This window comes from Podarcis muralis, chromosome 13 (assembly GCF_964188315.1).
Source record: "Podarcis muralis chromosome 13, rPodMur119.hap1.1, whole genome shotgun sequence".
NCBI classification, from domain to species: Eukaryota; Metazoa; Chordata; class Lepidosauria; order Squamata; family Lacertidae; genus Podarcis; species Podarcis muralis.
In genome coordinates, this window is record NC_135667.1 from 2,426,208 (window position 1) to 2,440,619 (window position 14,412).

Below are 14,412 nucleotides of genomic sequence, written 5' to 3' on the forward strand. Positions count from 1 at the left end.
TCTTTGACATGGTGGTGGGAGGGCGTTCCACAGGGCGGGCGCCACCACCGAGAAGGCCCTCTGCCTGGTTCCCTGTAACTTGACCTTCCTACGCCTCTGGGGGCGAGGACTGAGGTTCTTACCATAAACGAAGACAGGGAGGAAAAATCCCGCCGGGATGACCATGGTCGTAGCCAAAAGCACCATGAAGAACTGTTGAGGAAGAGGGGGCACCAATGAGAGGGTCGTCGGAGATATTTGGGCAAGGAAGGAAGGATCGGGTCAAGGAGAAAGTGAGGTCTGCGTTGCTGCATCAGGAAGGAAGGCACACCTGGGATTGTGTCCATCATCAGCCGCAAAGCTCTGCATCACGACGTGGCCTTCAGCCAGGTGGGTTAGGAAAAGACTCACCCATTTGTCTCCATGGCAACAGAGCCACCTCTTTGGACATGTAAATGGCAGTACAAAACGGGCCAGCTAAGGCCGTTTGTTATCTTGGTCTGAGTGGTTCTGCGGCCTCTTCCACTAGGCCAGGGCGGCACAACGTTTTGCACCATAGCTGTCAACATTTCCCTTTTTTTTAAGGGAAATTGCATTATTCCGAATAGGATTCCTCGCAAGAAAAGGGGAAAGTTGATAGCTATGTTTTGTACTGAGCGGACCGCGGGAATCCCTGAACACAGAACCCGCGGGCCACACCCCGAGTTAAATTTCCATATCGGAAATTAAAGCGTTTGCTGTGTTTTTCATACTGTGCAATACATACAATTGACGGATTTTATTTAATATATACACCTGAACACACAATTAATAGATTTAACGAAATACCGTATTTTTTGCTGTATAAGACTCACTTTTTCCCTCCTAAAAAGTAAGGGGAAATGTGTGTGCGTCTTGTGGAGTGAATGCAGGCTGCGCAGCTATCCCAGAAGCCAGAACAGCAAGAGGGATTGCTGCTTTCACTGCGCAGTGATCCCTCTTGCTGTTCTGGCTTCTGAGATTCAGAATATTTTTTCCCTTGTTTTCCTCCTCCAAAAAGTAGGTGCATCTTGTGGTCTGGTGCGTCTTATAGAGCGAAAAATACGGTATATACGACTTAACACGCAATCGATTTAATTATTAAACAAATTTAACGCACGGACAAATGCGTGCGCTTTAATTAACCGCGTGTGACACAAAAGGTAATTTGTTAAGGCTTTAAGTTTTTTTCTTGAACGTTGTCGAGGGCCACCAAAAGGGTTCTGGTGGGCCGCATGCAGGCCATGGAATGGACCACCCTGTCCTACATATTAACCAGATTCCCCCCCCCCCCAATGAATCCGGGGACACTTTTCAACTTCAATGGATTTTGTATGGGGACTGATTTGTAAATCTGGGGACTGTCCCCGGGAAACGGGGACGTCTGGTAACCTTATATTAAGCATCCTTGCAGAGGTGGACTTTGGTAATATGTCGCCCTGAGTTAGCACAAAAATTGGCTCCCCCCCCCCCCAATATTTTTTTACATTTGCAATAATTCCTTTTGGTATGGTTGCTTTTGTATGGATCTTCTCAGTAAAGGAACCCCTGACCGTTAGGTCCAGTCGTGGCCGACTCTGGGGTTGCGGCGCTCATCTCGCTTTACTGGCCGAGGGAGCCGGCGTACAGCTTCCGGGTCATGTGGCCAGCAGGACTAAGCCGCTTCTGGCGAACCAGAGCAGCGCACGGAAACGCCGTTTACCTTCCCGCCGGAGTGGTACCTATTTATCTACTTGCACTTTGAGGTGCTTTCGAACTGCTAGGTTGGCAGGAGCAGGGACTGAGCAACGGGAGCTCACCCCGTCGCCAGGATTCGAACCGCCGACCTTCTGATCGGCAAGTCCTAGGCTCTGTGGTTTAACCCACAGCGCCACCCGTGTCCCTATCATCTCAGTAGGTACCCATATAAATATAAGTATTATTATTATTATTATTATTATTATTATTATTATTATTATTATTTACCCCAGCTTGGTGCCCTATGCTTAGGAACTGCCCACACGGCCCAAAACCTGCCACTGGTCCTTAATACAGAATCACAGGGCTATAAGGGACATCTGGATACCATCCAAACTGACCCCCTCCCGACGCTGTAACAATAATTTAACACTGGCACGCACAAATTCACCACGGCTTTAGTGTTCGTGGGCCAAAACCCCCTTGGCATGTGCAAAGGGGATTATGCCAAGGGGGGGCAGCCCTCCACCACCACGGTCCACCCCCTCCTGCCACCCCCAGGCAAGACCCCCACCTTAGCAATGAGAAAGAAGGAGACCATCTCTAGGGAGGAGAGAGCTGGGTGGGTCCACTGGAGCCAGCTGAAATCGTGGGTCTGGTTGGGGGGCGGGTGGGTCCTGTTGCTGCCCAGGGGGGCCTCCTCCAGGCCCCAGGTCTGGTTGTTGAAGAAGGTCTCCAGAAGTTGCTTCATGGAGAGCTTGAGAGACGAAAAATAAATAAATAAATAAATAAATAAATAAATAAATAAATAAATAAAAATAATAATAATTTTATTTATACCCCGCCCTCCCCAGCCAAGACCGGACTCAGGGCGGCTAACACCAGGTATAAAACAATTGATTAAAATACGACTTAAAAACAAGATTAAAATGCAACATTTAAATGCAGCCTCATTTCAGTAGGAACTCAAATCAAAAACCTTTGGGGGATGAAAACGTCAAATCTTCACCAAGGCAGAAGAGCAGAAAACTCGGTGCAGGGGGGTTCCTGAGGGTCATCCAGCCTGACCCCCTGCAATGAAGGAGTCGCGGCTGAAGAATCCCCAATAGGTGGCCAACCAACGCCTGCTTAAAAAGCCTCCAATGATTGAAAAACCCTTCCAAGGTGTTGTTAGCAGGCACCGAAAAGAGCACCATTGAGGCTCTTCCCTTGTGTCAATTGGCAGGGAGTTCCAAAGATGGCTGGAAGGGCGTCATCCAAAAGGCGCTGAGAACTGGAACCGCAAACACTAATCTAGTCCCCCAACCCTCAATTGGTTATTACTATTGTGCTTTTAATTAAAGAACCTTTGAATGAGGGTGAAAGAGGAGAGCGCAAAATATGGTCTGAAGCTCAACATCAAAAAAATGAAGATCGTGGCTACTGGGCCCATCACCTCCTGGCAAATAGAATGGGAAGTAATGGAGGCCGTGAGAGATTTTACTTTCTTGGGCTCCATGATCACTGCAGATGGTGACAGCAGTCACGAAATGAAAAGACGCCTGCTTCTTGGGAGAAAAGCGATGACAAACCTAGACAGCATCTTAAAAAGCAGAGACATCACCTTGCACACAAAGGTCCGTATAGTTCAAGCTCTGGTTTTCCCAGTAGTGATGTATGGAAGTGAGAGCTGGACCATAAAGAAGGCCGATCGCCGAAGAATGGATGCTTTTGAATTCTGGTGCTGGAGGAGACTCTGGAGAGTCCCATGGACTGCAAGAAGATCCAACCTCTCCATTCTGAAGGAAATCAGCCCTGAGTGCTCACTGGAAGGACAGATCCTGAAGCTGAGGCTCCAAGACTTTGGCCACCTCATGAGAAGAGAAGACTCCCTGGGAAAGACCCTGATGCTGGGAAAGATGGAGGGCACAAGGAGAAGGGGACGACGGAGGACGAGATGGTGGGACAGTGTTCTCGAAGCGACCAGCATGAGTTTGACCAAACTGCGGGAGGCAGTGGAAGACAGGAGTGCCTGGCGTGCTCTGGTCCAGGGGGTCACGAAGAGGTGGACACCACTAAACGACTCAGCAACAACAACATTGTGCTTTTAATCTTGCATTTCGATTTTCTGAACTACTTTGAGTTCCTTTTATTATTTATTGTCCCAAGAGTTTGCACACTTACTTTTGAGCCAATATACTGCCCCGAACCATGGGGGAATGTGATACTCGATAGCAGCAGGGCGACGAACCCAGCGTACAAAATTTTGCTGCAGAGAGAAGAGACACTATGTGGGTTGGTTTTGTATAGATGTTGACTTCCGGGCAGTGGCGTAGCGTGGGGGGTGCAGGGGGGGCCGGCCGCACCGGGCGCAACATCTGGGGTTAGGGCAAATCCACAGGTTAGGGGGCGCAAATCCACGGGTTAGGGGGCGCAAATTACTTGCCTTGCCCCGGGTGCTGACAACCCACGCTACGCCACTGCTTCCGGGGGAGGGGGCAGTGGGGTCTACAGAGGAATAATAATAATAATAATAATAATAATAATAATAATACTCCACTCATCTAGTTGGGTTTCCCCAGCCACTCTGGGCTGCTTCCAACAAAATATATTAAAAATATAATAAAACACCAGACATTAAAAGGGTGAAGGAGGCACCCCCCAAATAACCTATTATCTCCAGATTCCCTGCTTTCGTTTTAAATATCTAGAATTTGTAGAGCATGGGATATGAGGGGAAATGTACATAGAACTATAGACCTAGAAGGAACCACAAGACTCATCTAGTCTGACCCCATTGTGATGCAGGAATCTATTAGCAGAGGCTAGCAAAGGTTTGGGAAAAGGAAATTTGAGAAAACGAAATTTTCTCCCCACTCCTTGAGCTCCGAACCGTTCTGCGCGGTGCAAGGCTTTCCTCTTCTATGACTTCGCCTGCCCACCCCTCTCCGCCCCAAACAGCAAAGAAGGATTCGGGGTGAGGGCGTGGGGAGAGCCTTACTTGTTCGCCATAAAACGTTTGATTCTCAGCCGGTTCTGGAGAAGGTCGAGAATGTTCCGGTGGCAGAAGAGGAAGAGGCAGGAGATGCAGCCACAGAGGATGCTGGATGGAGGGAAACAGAAACACAAGGGACCCAGGTGTCCGGGGAGGAAGCAGAGGCAAAACCTAGCGACGTCCACTCAATTTCCTTTTTTAAATATAACCTTTGTTATGCAACAATTTACCTTGGACAATACACACAGTACACACCATACACAACAGAAACACACCACATACGCCATTTAATATCGTTATACTTTTACTATGTACATTCTCGATATTCCGGTACTCACCCCAAGATGGCATAGGAGAGAAGTTCCGGGAGGTCGTAGGGGAATTCGACACGCCAACTGGTCTGGAAGAGAATGGCCACGGTTTCTGGAGGGTATCGGGTTGGGGAGAGAAGAGGATGGACAGCCAGTGGTTAAAATGGGCCTTGGTTTCCCACCCAACAGCCCCTGCCAGCACCTCTAACCCAGTTGTGGACAGGTGAGGAAATTCAAGAGGCAAGAGCCAAACAGCTCCGACCAAAAGCGGGGCCTTGGTGGTGGTGGCTCCAGAGTGGTGGCTCCCCCAACTGCCTGTGCTCTCATGGCAGAGACCAATGAAAACACTCTTCCCTTGGCAGACTTTCGGGATTAAGCCGGGAATGGCGCATTCACTGGCATCCTCCGTGGGGAGGCAGTAAGCTCTGTGAATCTTTGCAGGAAGCCTCACTGGCTATTATTATTATTATTATTATTATTATTATTATTATTATTATTATTATTATTATTATTATTCTGTGTTTTCCCCATACTGAATCTCCTTTGCCACCTCCTCATGTGCAAGTTTCTGGATTGCTTCATACATGTCTACACATCAACGTTTCTTTATATCTTCTTTTTGGCGATCACTCATATCTGAGTAAGATTGCCTTCCATAAACATGGTTTTAACAATGAGTCTGTAAGTGACTGTGGAGGCCAATTCTAGACCCACACGTCCCTCCACAGTGGGGACATTGGTTTCCGGGCAGGAGTTGATCACAATGTGGATTTGCCAAGCATGCCTTCCTCCTAGCACGTTTCTCCCTTGCGTCCTGAGTTCGAGTGTCTTCAAAGTCATGACACCTTTGGTAAAGGCTGTTCTCCAACTGGAGCGCTCGCAGGCCAGTGTTTCCCAATTGTCGGCGTTTATACTACATTTTTTTAGATTTGCCTTGAGACTTTATACCTCTTTTGTTGACCACCAGCATTACACTTTCCATTTTTAAGTTCGGAATAGAGTAGTTGCTTTGGAAGATGACAATCAGGCATCCACACAACATGACCAGTCCAATGAAATTGATGTTGAAGAATCATCGCTTTTACACTGGTGATCTTTGCTTCTTCCAGTACCCTGGCATTAGTTCGCCTGTCTTCCCAAGTGATGTGTAAATTTTCCCCGAGACACCTCTGATGCCTTGATAGTTTCCACAATCCGTTCTATCACCTTTTAAAAAAGAGATTGATAATTGTGGCACCCCTAAATTCTGCTGCGATCTCCCCTCTCTCCCAGATTTTTCTGATGAGCTTGTGAAGTTCAATTCTGCCCACTCTGAAGACTTGTTGGGCTGTGTCTAAAACTTGCCATTTAGGTTTTCAAACCCTTTTTGTAAACTTAGGATATTAGAAACAGTACCTTTGAATCCTTTATTACTGCGCTTTGCTTCATCTAGGTTGAGCTGGGATTATAACCAGAATTTTGGGGAGTTTTTACCCCCTTTTTTTCAATTTTGGTCATTTAAGGTTTATGACTTTCCTATTTCCTTCTGATGAAACTGAATAGTTCAGTGAAACGAGGTTTGTAGCCGGCATCCCGTTAAGGCTTTGTACAATTCTGGGTTTTCCTAATTTTCCCCCTTAAACCTTTGGATTTTTATTATTTGGTTTATTTTTATAAGATAATATTTCGAGTCGATTACTTCTCGTTTCAGGGATTTTCACGGTATTTAATTTTTTGTGTGTAATCCTCAGTTCTGTGTCTGTCTTTTTTCTACCACTTTGAAGACTTCGGCAGGTATCCCATCAGGTCCACTGGCTTTGTTGTTTTTTGTTTGGTTGATAGCTATACACACCTCTTCCAGATTTGCAGTATATATAAATAATAATAATAATAATAATAATAATAATAATAATAATAATAATAATAATATGTTATTGCCTGGGGAGGCACTCTGGTGCTGTTAACGCAGTGATTTGATTTCACTCCATTGGCAACAACATGCCTGGAGGCGGTTGGCGGATGGATGGCGGCTAACAGATTGAGGTTGAATCCTGACAAGACAGCAGTACTGTTTTTGGGGGACAGGAGGTGGGCTAGTATGGAGGACTCCCTGGTCCTGAATGGGGTAACTGTGCCCCTGAAGGACCAGGTGCGTAGCCTGGGAGTCATTTTGGACTCACAGCTGTCCATGGAGGTGCAGGTCAGTTCTGTGTCCAGGGCAGCTGTCTGCCAGCTCCATCTGGTGCGCAGGATGAGACCCTCCCTGCCCACAGACTGTCTGGCCAGAGTGGTGCATGCTCTAGTTATCTCCCGCTTGGACTACTGCCATGCACTCTACGTGGGGCTACATTTGAAGGTGACCCGGAAATCGCAACTAATCCAGAATGCGGCAGCTAGACTGGTGACTGGGAGTGGCCGCCGAGACCACATAACACCGGTCTTGAAAGACCTACATTGGCTCCCAGTACGTTTCCGAGCACAATTCAAAGTGTTGGTGCTGACCTTGAAAGCCCTAAATGGCCTCAAAGGCCCAGTATTCTTGAAGGAGCGTCTCCACCCCCATCGTTCAGCCTGGACACTGAGGGCCAGCTCTGAGGGCCTTCTGGCGGTTCCCTCCCTGCGAGAAGTGAGGTTACAGGGAACCAGGCAGAGGGCCTTCTCGGTGGTGGCGCCCGCCCTGTGGAACGCCCTCCCATCAGATGTCAAGTAAATAAGCAGCTATCCTATCTTTAAAAGACATCTGAATGCAGCCCTGTTTAGGGAAGTTTTTAATATTTAATGCTGTATTGTTTTTAACACTTGATTGGGAGCCGCCCAGAGTGGCTGGGGAAACTCAGCCAGATGGGCGGGGTATAAATAATAAATGATGATGATGATGATGATGATGATGATGATGCAGCTGTTAAAGGCACATTACCCCATCAGGGAAACTGTCCCCCCCCCCAATTGACTCTCCCTCCTTTTCACTTCCTGCCATGTCTTCCACATTTACCTCTTGTGTTGTTGAGCACAGCTAGCAAGCGGAAAGTGAGGGCTGCGCAGGTCGCAGCGAAGAATCCCCGCCAGTAATCGCGGACGGCAAAGTGGGTGCCCGTGGCCTCCACCCCAAACAGCACTCCTGCGGGGAGAGAGAACTATTGTGAAAAGGGGTAGGTGGGATGCAGGGCCGGATTTAGGCATAGCTGTCAAGTGTCCCTTATTTGGCGGGAAAGTCCCTTATCCCAGCGCCATGTCTCGCTACTGTCCCTTATTGATGATGTCCCTTAAATTTCCCGGGTTTCAAAGGAAGCAGCTCCTCTCCCTCCCTCCCTGCCGGCCAGGGAGGAGGGAGGCTCCAACTGTGTTGCTTGGCTGCGTTGCTCACCCAATAAGGAGTCTGAGAACGACTGGGGGGTGGAGCTTGCATGCCTTGGGCCAATCAAATCGGCCACGTTGCCTGGGGACTCGCCTTTGCTCAGCGCTTCCCAGCGGAGAGGTGACGGTGGTTTTCCTTGCTGCGTCCCCTTTGCCGGGTTGCTGCGCTGTGGGAACCACCGCTTGAGGCTTCGTTTGGCTGCTGGTTGACTAAAATCCCTTATTTTGGCTGCTGATCCCTTATTTTCGAGGATGCTGGTCCCTTATTTTCAAATCTGTAAGTTGACAGCTATGGATTTAGGTTTGATGAGGCCCTGAGCTACTGAAGGTGATGGGGCCCTTTCTATGTCCAGCTGTCCTTTGTCGACAACAATTTGTCACTGTTTTTTGGGTTGAATATATGCTATATGGTCATTGATGGACCTCATGGGTATCTTAAGCCATTTGCCCTTGTTGCCCTGCAATCAGTCCATGCAGAATGTCGGCACCCTATATATAGGTAAAGGTAAAGGTACCCCTGCCCGTACGGGCCAGTCTTGACAGACTCTAGGGTTGTGCGCTCATCTCACTCTATAGGCCGGGAGCCAGCGCTGTCCAGAGACACTTCCGGGTCACGTGGCCAGCATGACAAGCTGCATCTGGCGAGCCAGCGCAGCACACGGAACGCCGTTTACCTTCCCGCTGATAAGCGGTACCTATTTATCTACTTGCACCCAGGGGTGCTTTCGAACTGCTAGGTTGGCAGGCACTGGGACCGAGCGACGGGAGCGCACCCCGCCGCGGGGATTCAAACCACCGACCATACGATCGGCAAGTCCTAGGCACTGAGGTTTTACCCACAGCGCCACCTGCGTCCCCATATATAGAAAGGAGCAAACCAGGGATATTTTAGTGAGCAGGTTAGCAGGTGAAGAGTCGGAAATGACTAAACAACAACAACAACAATAAGAACATATGCTATATGGTAATTTATGGACCTCATAGGTATCTCAAGCCATTTGCCCATGTTGCCACGCAAGTAGTCCATGCAGAATGTAGGCACCCTATACAGTGGTACCTCGGGTTACATGCGCTTCAGGTTACAGACTCCGCTAACCCATAAATAGTGCTTCAGGTTAAGAACTTTGCTTCAGGATAAGAACAGAAATTGTGCTCCGGCGGCGCGGCGGCAGCGGGAAGCCCTGTTAGCTAAAGTGGTGCTTCAGGTTAAGAACAGCTTCAGGTTAAGTACGGACCTCCGGAACGAATTAAGTTCTTAACCCGAGGTACCACTGAATATAGAAAGGAGCAAACCAGGGATATTTTAGGGAGCAGGTGAGCAGGCGAAGAGCCGGACATGACTAAACAATAACAACATATGCTGTATGGTAATTTATGGACCTCATAGGTATCTCAAGCCATTTGCCCATGTTGCCGTACAGCCAGTCCATTAATATACAAGACGTAACCGGCTGTACTTTTGAATAAATAAGGTATACTATTCATTGCATCAAATTGTAGATTTCAACAGCAGTCTATTTATTGTGCTTGTCCATGTAATCGTGCTTTGTAACAGTCGCTGCTTAATGCAACCACTACTATGCCATAAGATCCACTATCCTGTAATATTACATATGGAATGCACAGTTGTTTATGGTTTTTTATATTAATTTTGCTGTAAAGATGTGTGAGATTACAATACATTTATTTTCATTACCTAGAGCCTGTTCTACTGATGGAGTCTAGGAATAGACACTTATACAGGTACGGACCTTATGCATAAACTGATTAGAGAACGAACGGATCCACTGGGTCTTCTGCTTTTTTCGTTGAACTTTATGAGACTTCTGTTGAAATCTACAATTGGATACAATGAATAAAGGTAAAGGTAAAGGTACCCCTGCCCGTACGGGCCAGTCTTGACAGACTCTAGGGTTGTGCGCCCATCTCACTCAAGAGGCCGGGGGCCAGCGCTGTCCGCAGACACTTCCGGGTCACGTGGCCAGCGTGACAAAGCTGCATCTGGCGAGCCAGCGCAGCACACGGAACGCCGTTTACCCTCCCGCTAGTAAGCGGTCCCTATTTATCTACTTGCACCCGGAGGTGCTTTCGAACTGCTAGGTTGGCAGGCGCTGGGACCGAAAGACGGGAGCACACCCGGCCGCGGGGATTCGAACCGCCGACCTTTTGATCGGCAAGCCCTAGGCCAGTGTTTCCCAACCGGTGTTCCGCGGCACGCTGGTGTGCCGTGAGACCTTGCCTGGTGTGCCGTGGGAGGGAGGCGGGAGAGGCGGGGCGGCGGCGGCATCTCCTGCTGGATGCAAATCCAAACATGGCGGGCGCCTCCCTCGCTCCTTTGTAGGCGGACCATCGAGAGAGAAAGAAAAGGAGGCGAAAGAGCGAGAGAAGGCGCCTGCGCGGAAAGAGGAGCGGAAAGAGGAGATCGCTTCTCCCCACCGCCCCTTGCTTCAAAAGAGGTCCGGGGACAGCGGGAAGCGCTTCGCGCTGCCCCCGGACCTCTTTTGAAGCAAGGGGCTGCGGGGAGATCGCTTCTCCCGGTGCTCCGAAGCGGGGCGGGGGGGCGGGAACACCTGCCCCAGCCGCCCCGCTTCGGAACGCTGCTCCGAAGCGGGGCGGGGGGGCGGGAACACCTGCCCCAGCCTCCCCGCTTCGGAGCGCTGCTCCGAAGCGGGGCGGTGGGGCGGGAACCTCGCACCCCGCCGCCGGGCATCGGAACGATGCCCCGATGCCGGGCGGTGGGGCGGGAACCTCTCCCCCCGCCGCCCGGCATTGGAACGATGCCCCGATGCCGGGCGGTGGGGCGGGAACCTCTCCCCCCGCCGCCCGGCATCGGAACGATGCCCCGATGCCCCGATGCCGGGCGGTGGAGCGGGAACCTCGCACCCCGCCGCCGGGCATCGGAACGAGGTCCTGGACCTCTTCTGAAGGCAGGCGGGGGCAAAAGTCTTTGCTCCCCCCGCCTGCCTTCCCGGGACAGCGGAGACTTCTCCGCTGCCCCGGGCGATCTTAAAATGCTGGCGGGCGGGAGCAAAGCGTTCGCTGCCGACCCCCAGCATTTTAAAATCTCCTCGGGGCAGCGGAGACTTCGCTCCCGCCCGCCAGCATTTTAAAATCGCCCCGGGACAGCAGGGGCTTTTAAAATGCTGGCGGTCGGCAGCAAAGCCCTCCTGTCCCCGGAGCTTGCGGGGCGGGAGGTGGGAAGAAGGGCTTTTCTTCCCACTGCCAGCCTTCAGAACAGCCTTCTGAAGGCTGGCAGTGGGAAGAAAAGCCCTTGTCCCCCCCCCCCCCCCAGCCTTCAGAAGAGGTCGGGGGACAGACTGTCCCCGGACCTGGTCTGAAGGCGGTTTCCCTAGGAACGCATTAATTGATTTTCAATGCATTCCTATGGGAAACCGTGCATCGCAAGACGAAAAACTCGCAAGACGAAGAGACTTGCGGAACGAATTAATTTCGTCTTGCGAGGCACCACTGTACTTTTTATATAGTCAATATAGGCACAGAGTTAAATTTTTTAACATTTTCTAATGGTGGTGTGAGATTTTTTTCATGAAATAAGTGTGCCTTTGCCCAAAAAAGGTTGGGAAACACTGCCCTAGGCGCTGAGGCTTTTACCCACAGCGCCACCCGCGTCCTGGATACAATGAATAGTATACCTTATTTATTCAAAAGTACAGCCGGTTACGTCTTGGGTGTTTATTGAGCAATGCCCTTAGTTACCTCCCACGGGAGCCACGAAACAGCAAGCCACTCCTACAGCGGTCCCGGCCACCAGCAACTCATATTTGCGCCCCGGGTTCTGCAGAGAAGCAACGGAGGATGTGAGGTGCCTTGCAAACCACGATTTGGATCACGATTTAAATCACTAGTTAGTAAGACCTGATTTAAATCTCTCTTTTTTTCTACAGAAGGTAAAAGGTAAAGGTACCCCTGCCCGTACGGGCCAGTCTTGACAGACTCTAGGGTTGTGCGCTCATCTCACTCTAGGGGCCGGGAGCCAGCGCTGTCCGGAGACACTTCCGGGTCACGTGGCCAGCGTGACTAAGCGGCATCTGGCGAGCCAGAGCCGCACACGGAAACACCGTTTACCTTCCCGCTAGAAAGCGATCCCTATTTATCTACTTGCACTTAGGGGTGCTTTCGAACTGCTAGGTGGGCAGGAGCTGGGACGGGAGCTCACCCCGCCGCGGGGATTCGAACCGCCGACCTTTCGATCGCCAAGCCCTAGGGACTGAGGTTTTACCCACAGCGCCACCTGCATCCCTTTCTACAGAAAGACTAGTTCTAATAATAATAATAATAATAATAATAATAATAATAATAATAATAGATTTTATTTATACCCCGTCCTTCCCAGTTCAAAAACCGGGCTCAGGGCAGCTAACAACAAATTTAAAACACTTTAAAGCACTTAATTATAAAATTATTGCTGGTATAATGTTAATATTTACAACCAGATGAAGGTTTCATTTTAGGAATAGTAAATTTTCAGAGTAGTTTTTACAGTTATATACAAAAATTTACTTAGTATTTGGTTATACTGTTTGGAAATACATAGACAGATAACGATCAAATTATTATGAAGTTAACTGTTTCTATTTGGACAAGGTTTATGCTGTACTTTATCGGAAGGAGAAAAATAATCATTTTCTTTATAACAATTTAAACAACTTATTTAACTAAAGCAATAACATTATAGCATATGTATCCAATGTTTGTTAACTGATGTGATTAAACATTTTTTTTTATTTTTAAACGTTCACAAACTTTTTATTGATAATAATCAGCTAAATAGTTGGAGGACCTATACAAAATGCCGAAAACAGCATTCTCAGAGAAATCAAAGACTGGAACAGAGGGAAGCCGGGGTGGGGTGGGGTTGTGTGGGAGGGTGGAAAAATGGGAAAAAGATAATGATGATATGTTTCTGGATAATATGTTTTGTTTTAATTTTGAATAAAAAAATAAAAAAATAAAATAAAGCAGAGACTTGGTGGCCATCTTTCTCGGAGGCGTTAGCTGAAATTCCTGGGTTTTCGGGGGTTGGACTAGATGACTCACAGGGTCCCTTCCAACCATACAATGCTATGATTGTGCGGTTCCATGTGCGCATTATCAGCGCAGGAACACCTTCCCCTTTTGTCGGTTTGGGATGGGGCGGCTCAGCGACACTTACCTCAGCAGAACCTGCAAATCTGACCATGACTTTGCCCAGCATGGAAGCCAGGATGGAGGCCATGTGGACAAATGGGCCCTGGGAGAAGAGGAAGGTCAAGGTTATGGGTGCACTGGGGGGGGGCAGAAAGACTCATGGCAACAGCACAGCAGCAATCTCGTCACGTTTTAATGCTCAAATTATCTCTCTCGCAACCTCAGGCCCCGGGAAAGCAAGACGCAACACTGACGTATCTTAAAATTGATGAAATACCGTATTTTTCGCCCTATAGGACGCACTGGCCCATAGGACGCACCTCCTTTTTTGGGGGGGGGGGAATGAATAAAAAAAATTGATTTCCCCCCAGCCGCGGGGCTGCTATCCGCAAGCCTTGCGAGCCCGGTGGCAACTCCCGCCAGACTCACAAGGCTTGCAGACACCTGCACGAAGCGCGGGGCGCTCTGCTTCAGCGCGCCCCACGCTCCGGGCAGCGGGCTGCTATCCGCAGCATGGGGAGCCCTGCGGGAACTCCCGCGGGCTCCCCAGGCTTACTGATAGTGTAGCCTTATGAGGCTTTGCCCTCGGGTGGGAAAAATATTGCGCCTGGGAAAGGGAAGTGGGAGTCAACAGACACTCAAGGAATAGTTTCGGAGAAAAAGCTTTTATTTCTACCATCCATGAACTGGTAGAAGGAGCAAGTGTGATAACTCACAAAAAGCATGCACAAGTTCACAATCATGTGCACAAACATATATACCCCTTTCCAGTTCCCTCCTCCTTTCTCCTCCCTCAGGAGTCCTGCCCCATGATGTGTTCCCCTGAGCATGTACAGAAAGCTGTCTTGGAACTATTGTGGACTCTTGGCAGGAAAGGGGGAAGGAGAGCGGTTCAGCATGTCCAGAGATGTTGCAACTGAATGAGATAAGATTCATTTCTCAGGCCTGCTATGAACAGAGCCTATTCATTAG

At 49.3% G+C, this 14,412-nt stretch overlaps 1 protein-coding gene across 1 annotated transcript in view; it reads right to left on the bottom strand.

Annotated features, from left to right (window-relative positions):
- The window catches only part of LOC114583730 (chloride channel protein ClC-Kb-like), a 38,411-nt gene that overhangs the window by 17,294 nt on the left and 6,705 nt on the right, over positions 1–14,412 (bottom strand). Inside the window, exons 4-11 of the mRNA XM_077917805.1 lie at positions 13,466–13,543; positions 12,010–12,088; positions 7,931–8,056; positions 4,987–5,071; positions 4,655–4,756; positions 3,838–3,922; positions 2,249–2,431; positions 123–192 (exon numbers count right to left, since the gene is read on the bottom strand). Coding sequence (XP_077773931.1) covers positions 123–192; positions 2,249–2,431; positions 3,838–3,922; positions 4,655–4,756; positions 4,987–5,071; positions 7,931–8,056; positions 12,010–12,088; positions 13,466–13,543 — 808 coding nt within the window. The remainder of the gene's footprint in view (positions 1–122; positions 193–2,248; positions 2,432–3,837; positions 3,923–4,654; positions 4,757–4,986; positions 5,072–7,930; positions 8,057–12,009; positions 12,089–13,465; positions 13,544–14,412) is intronic.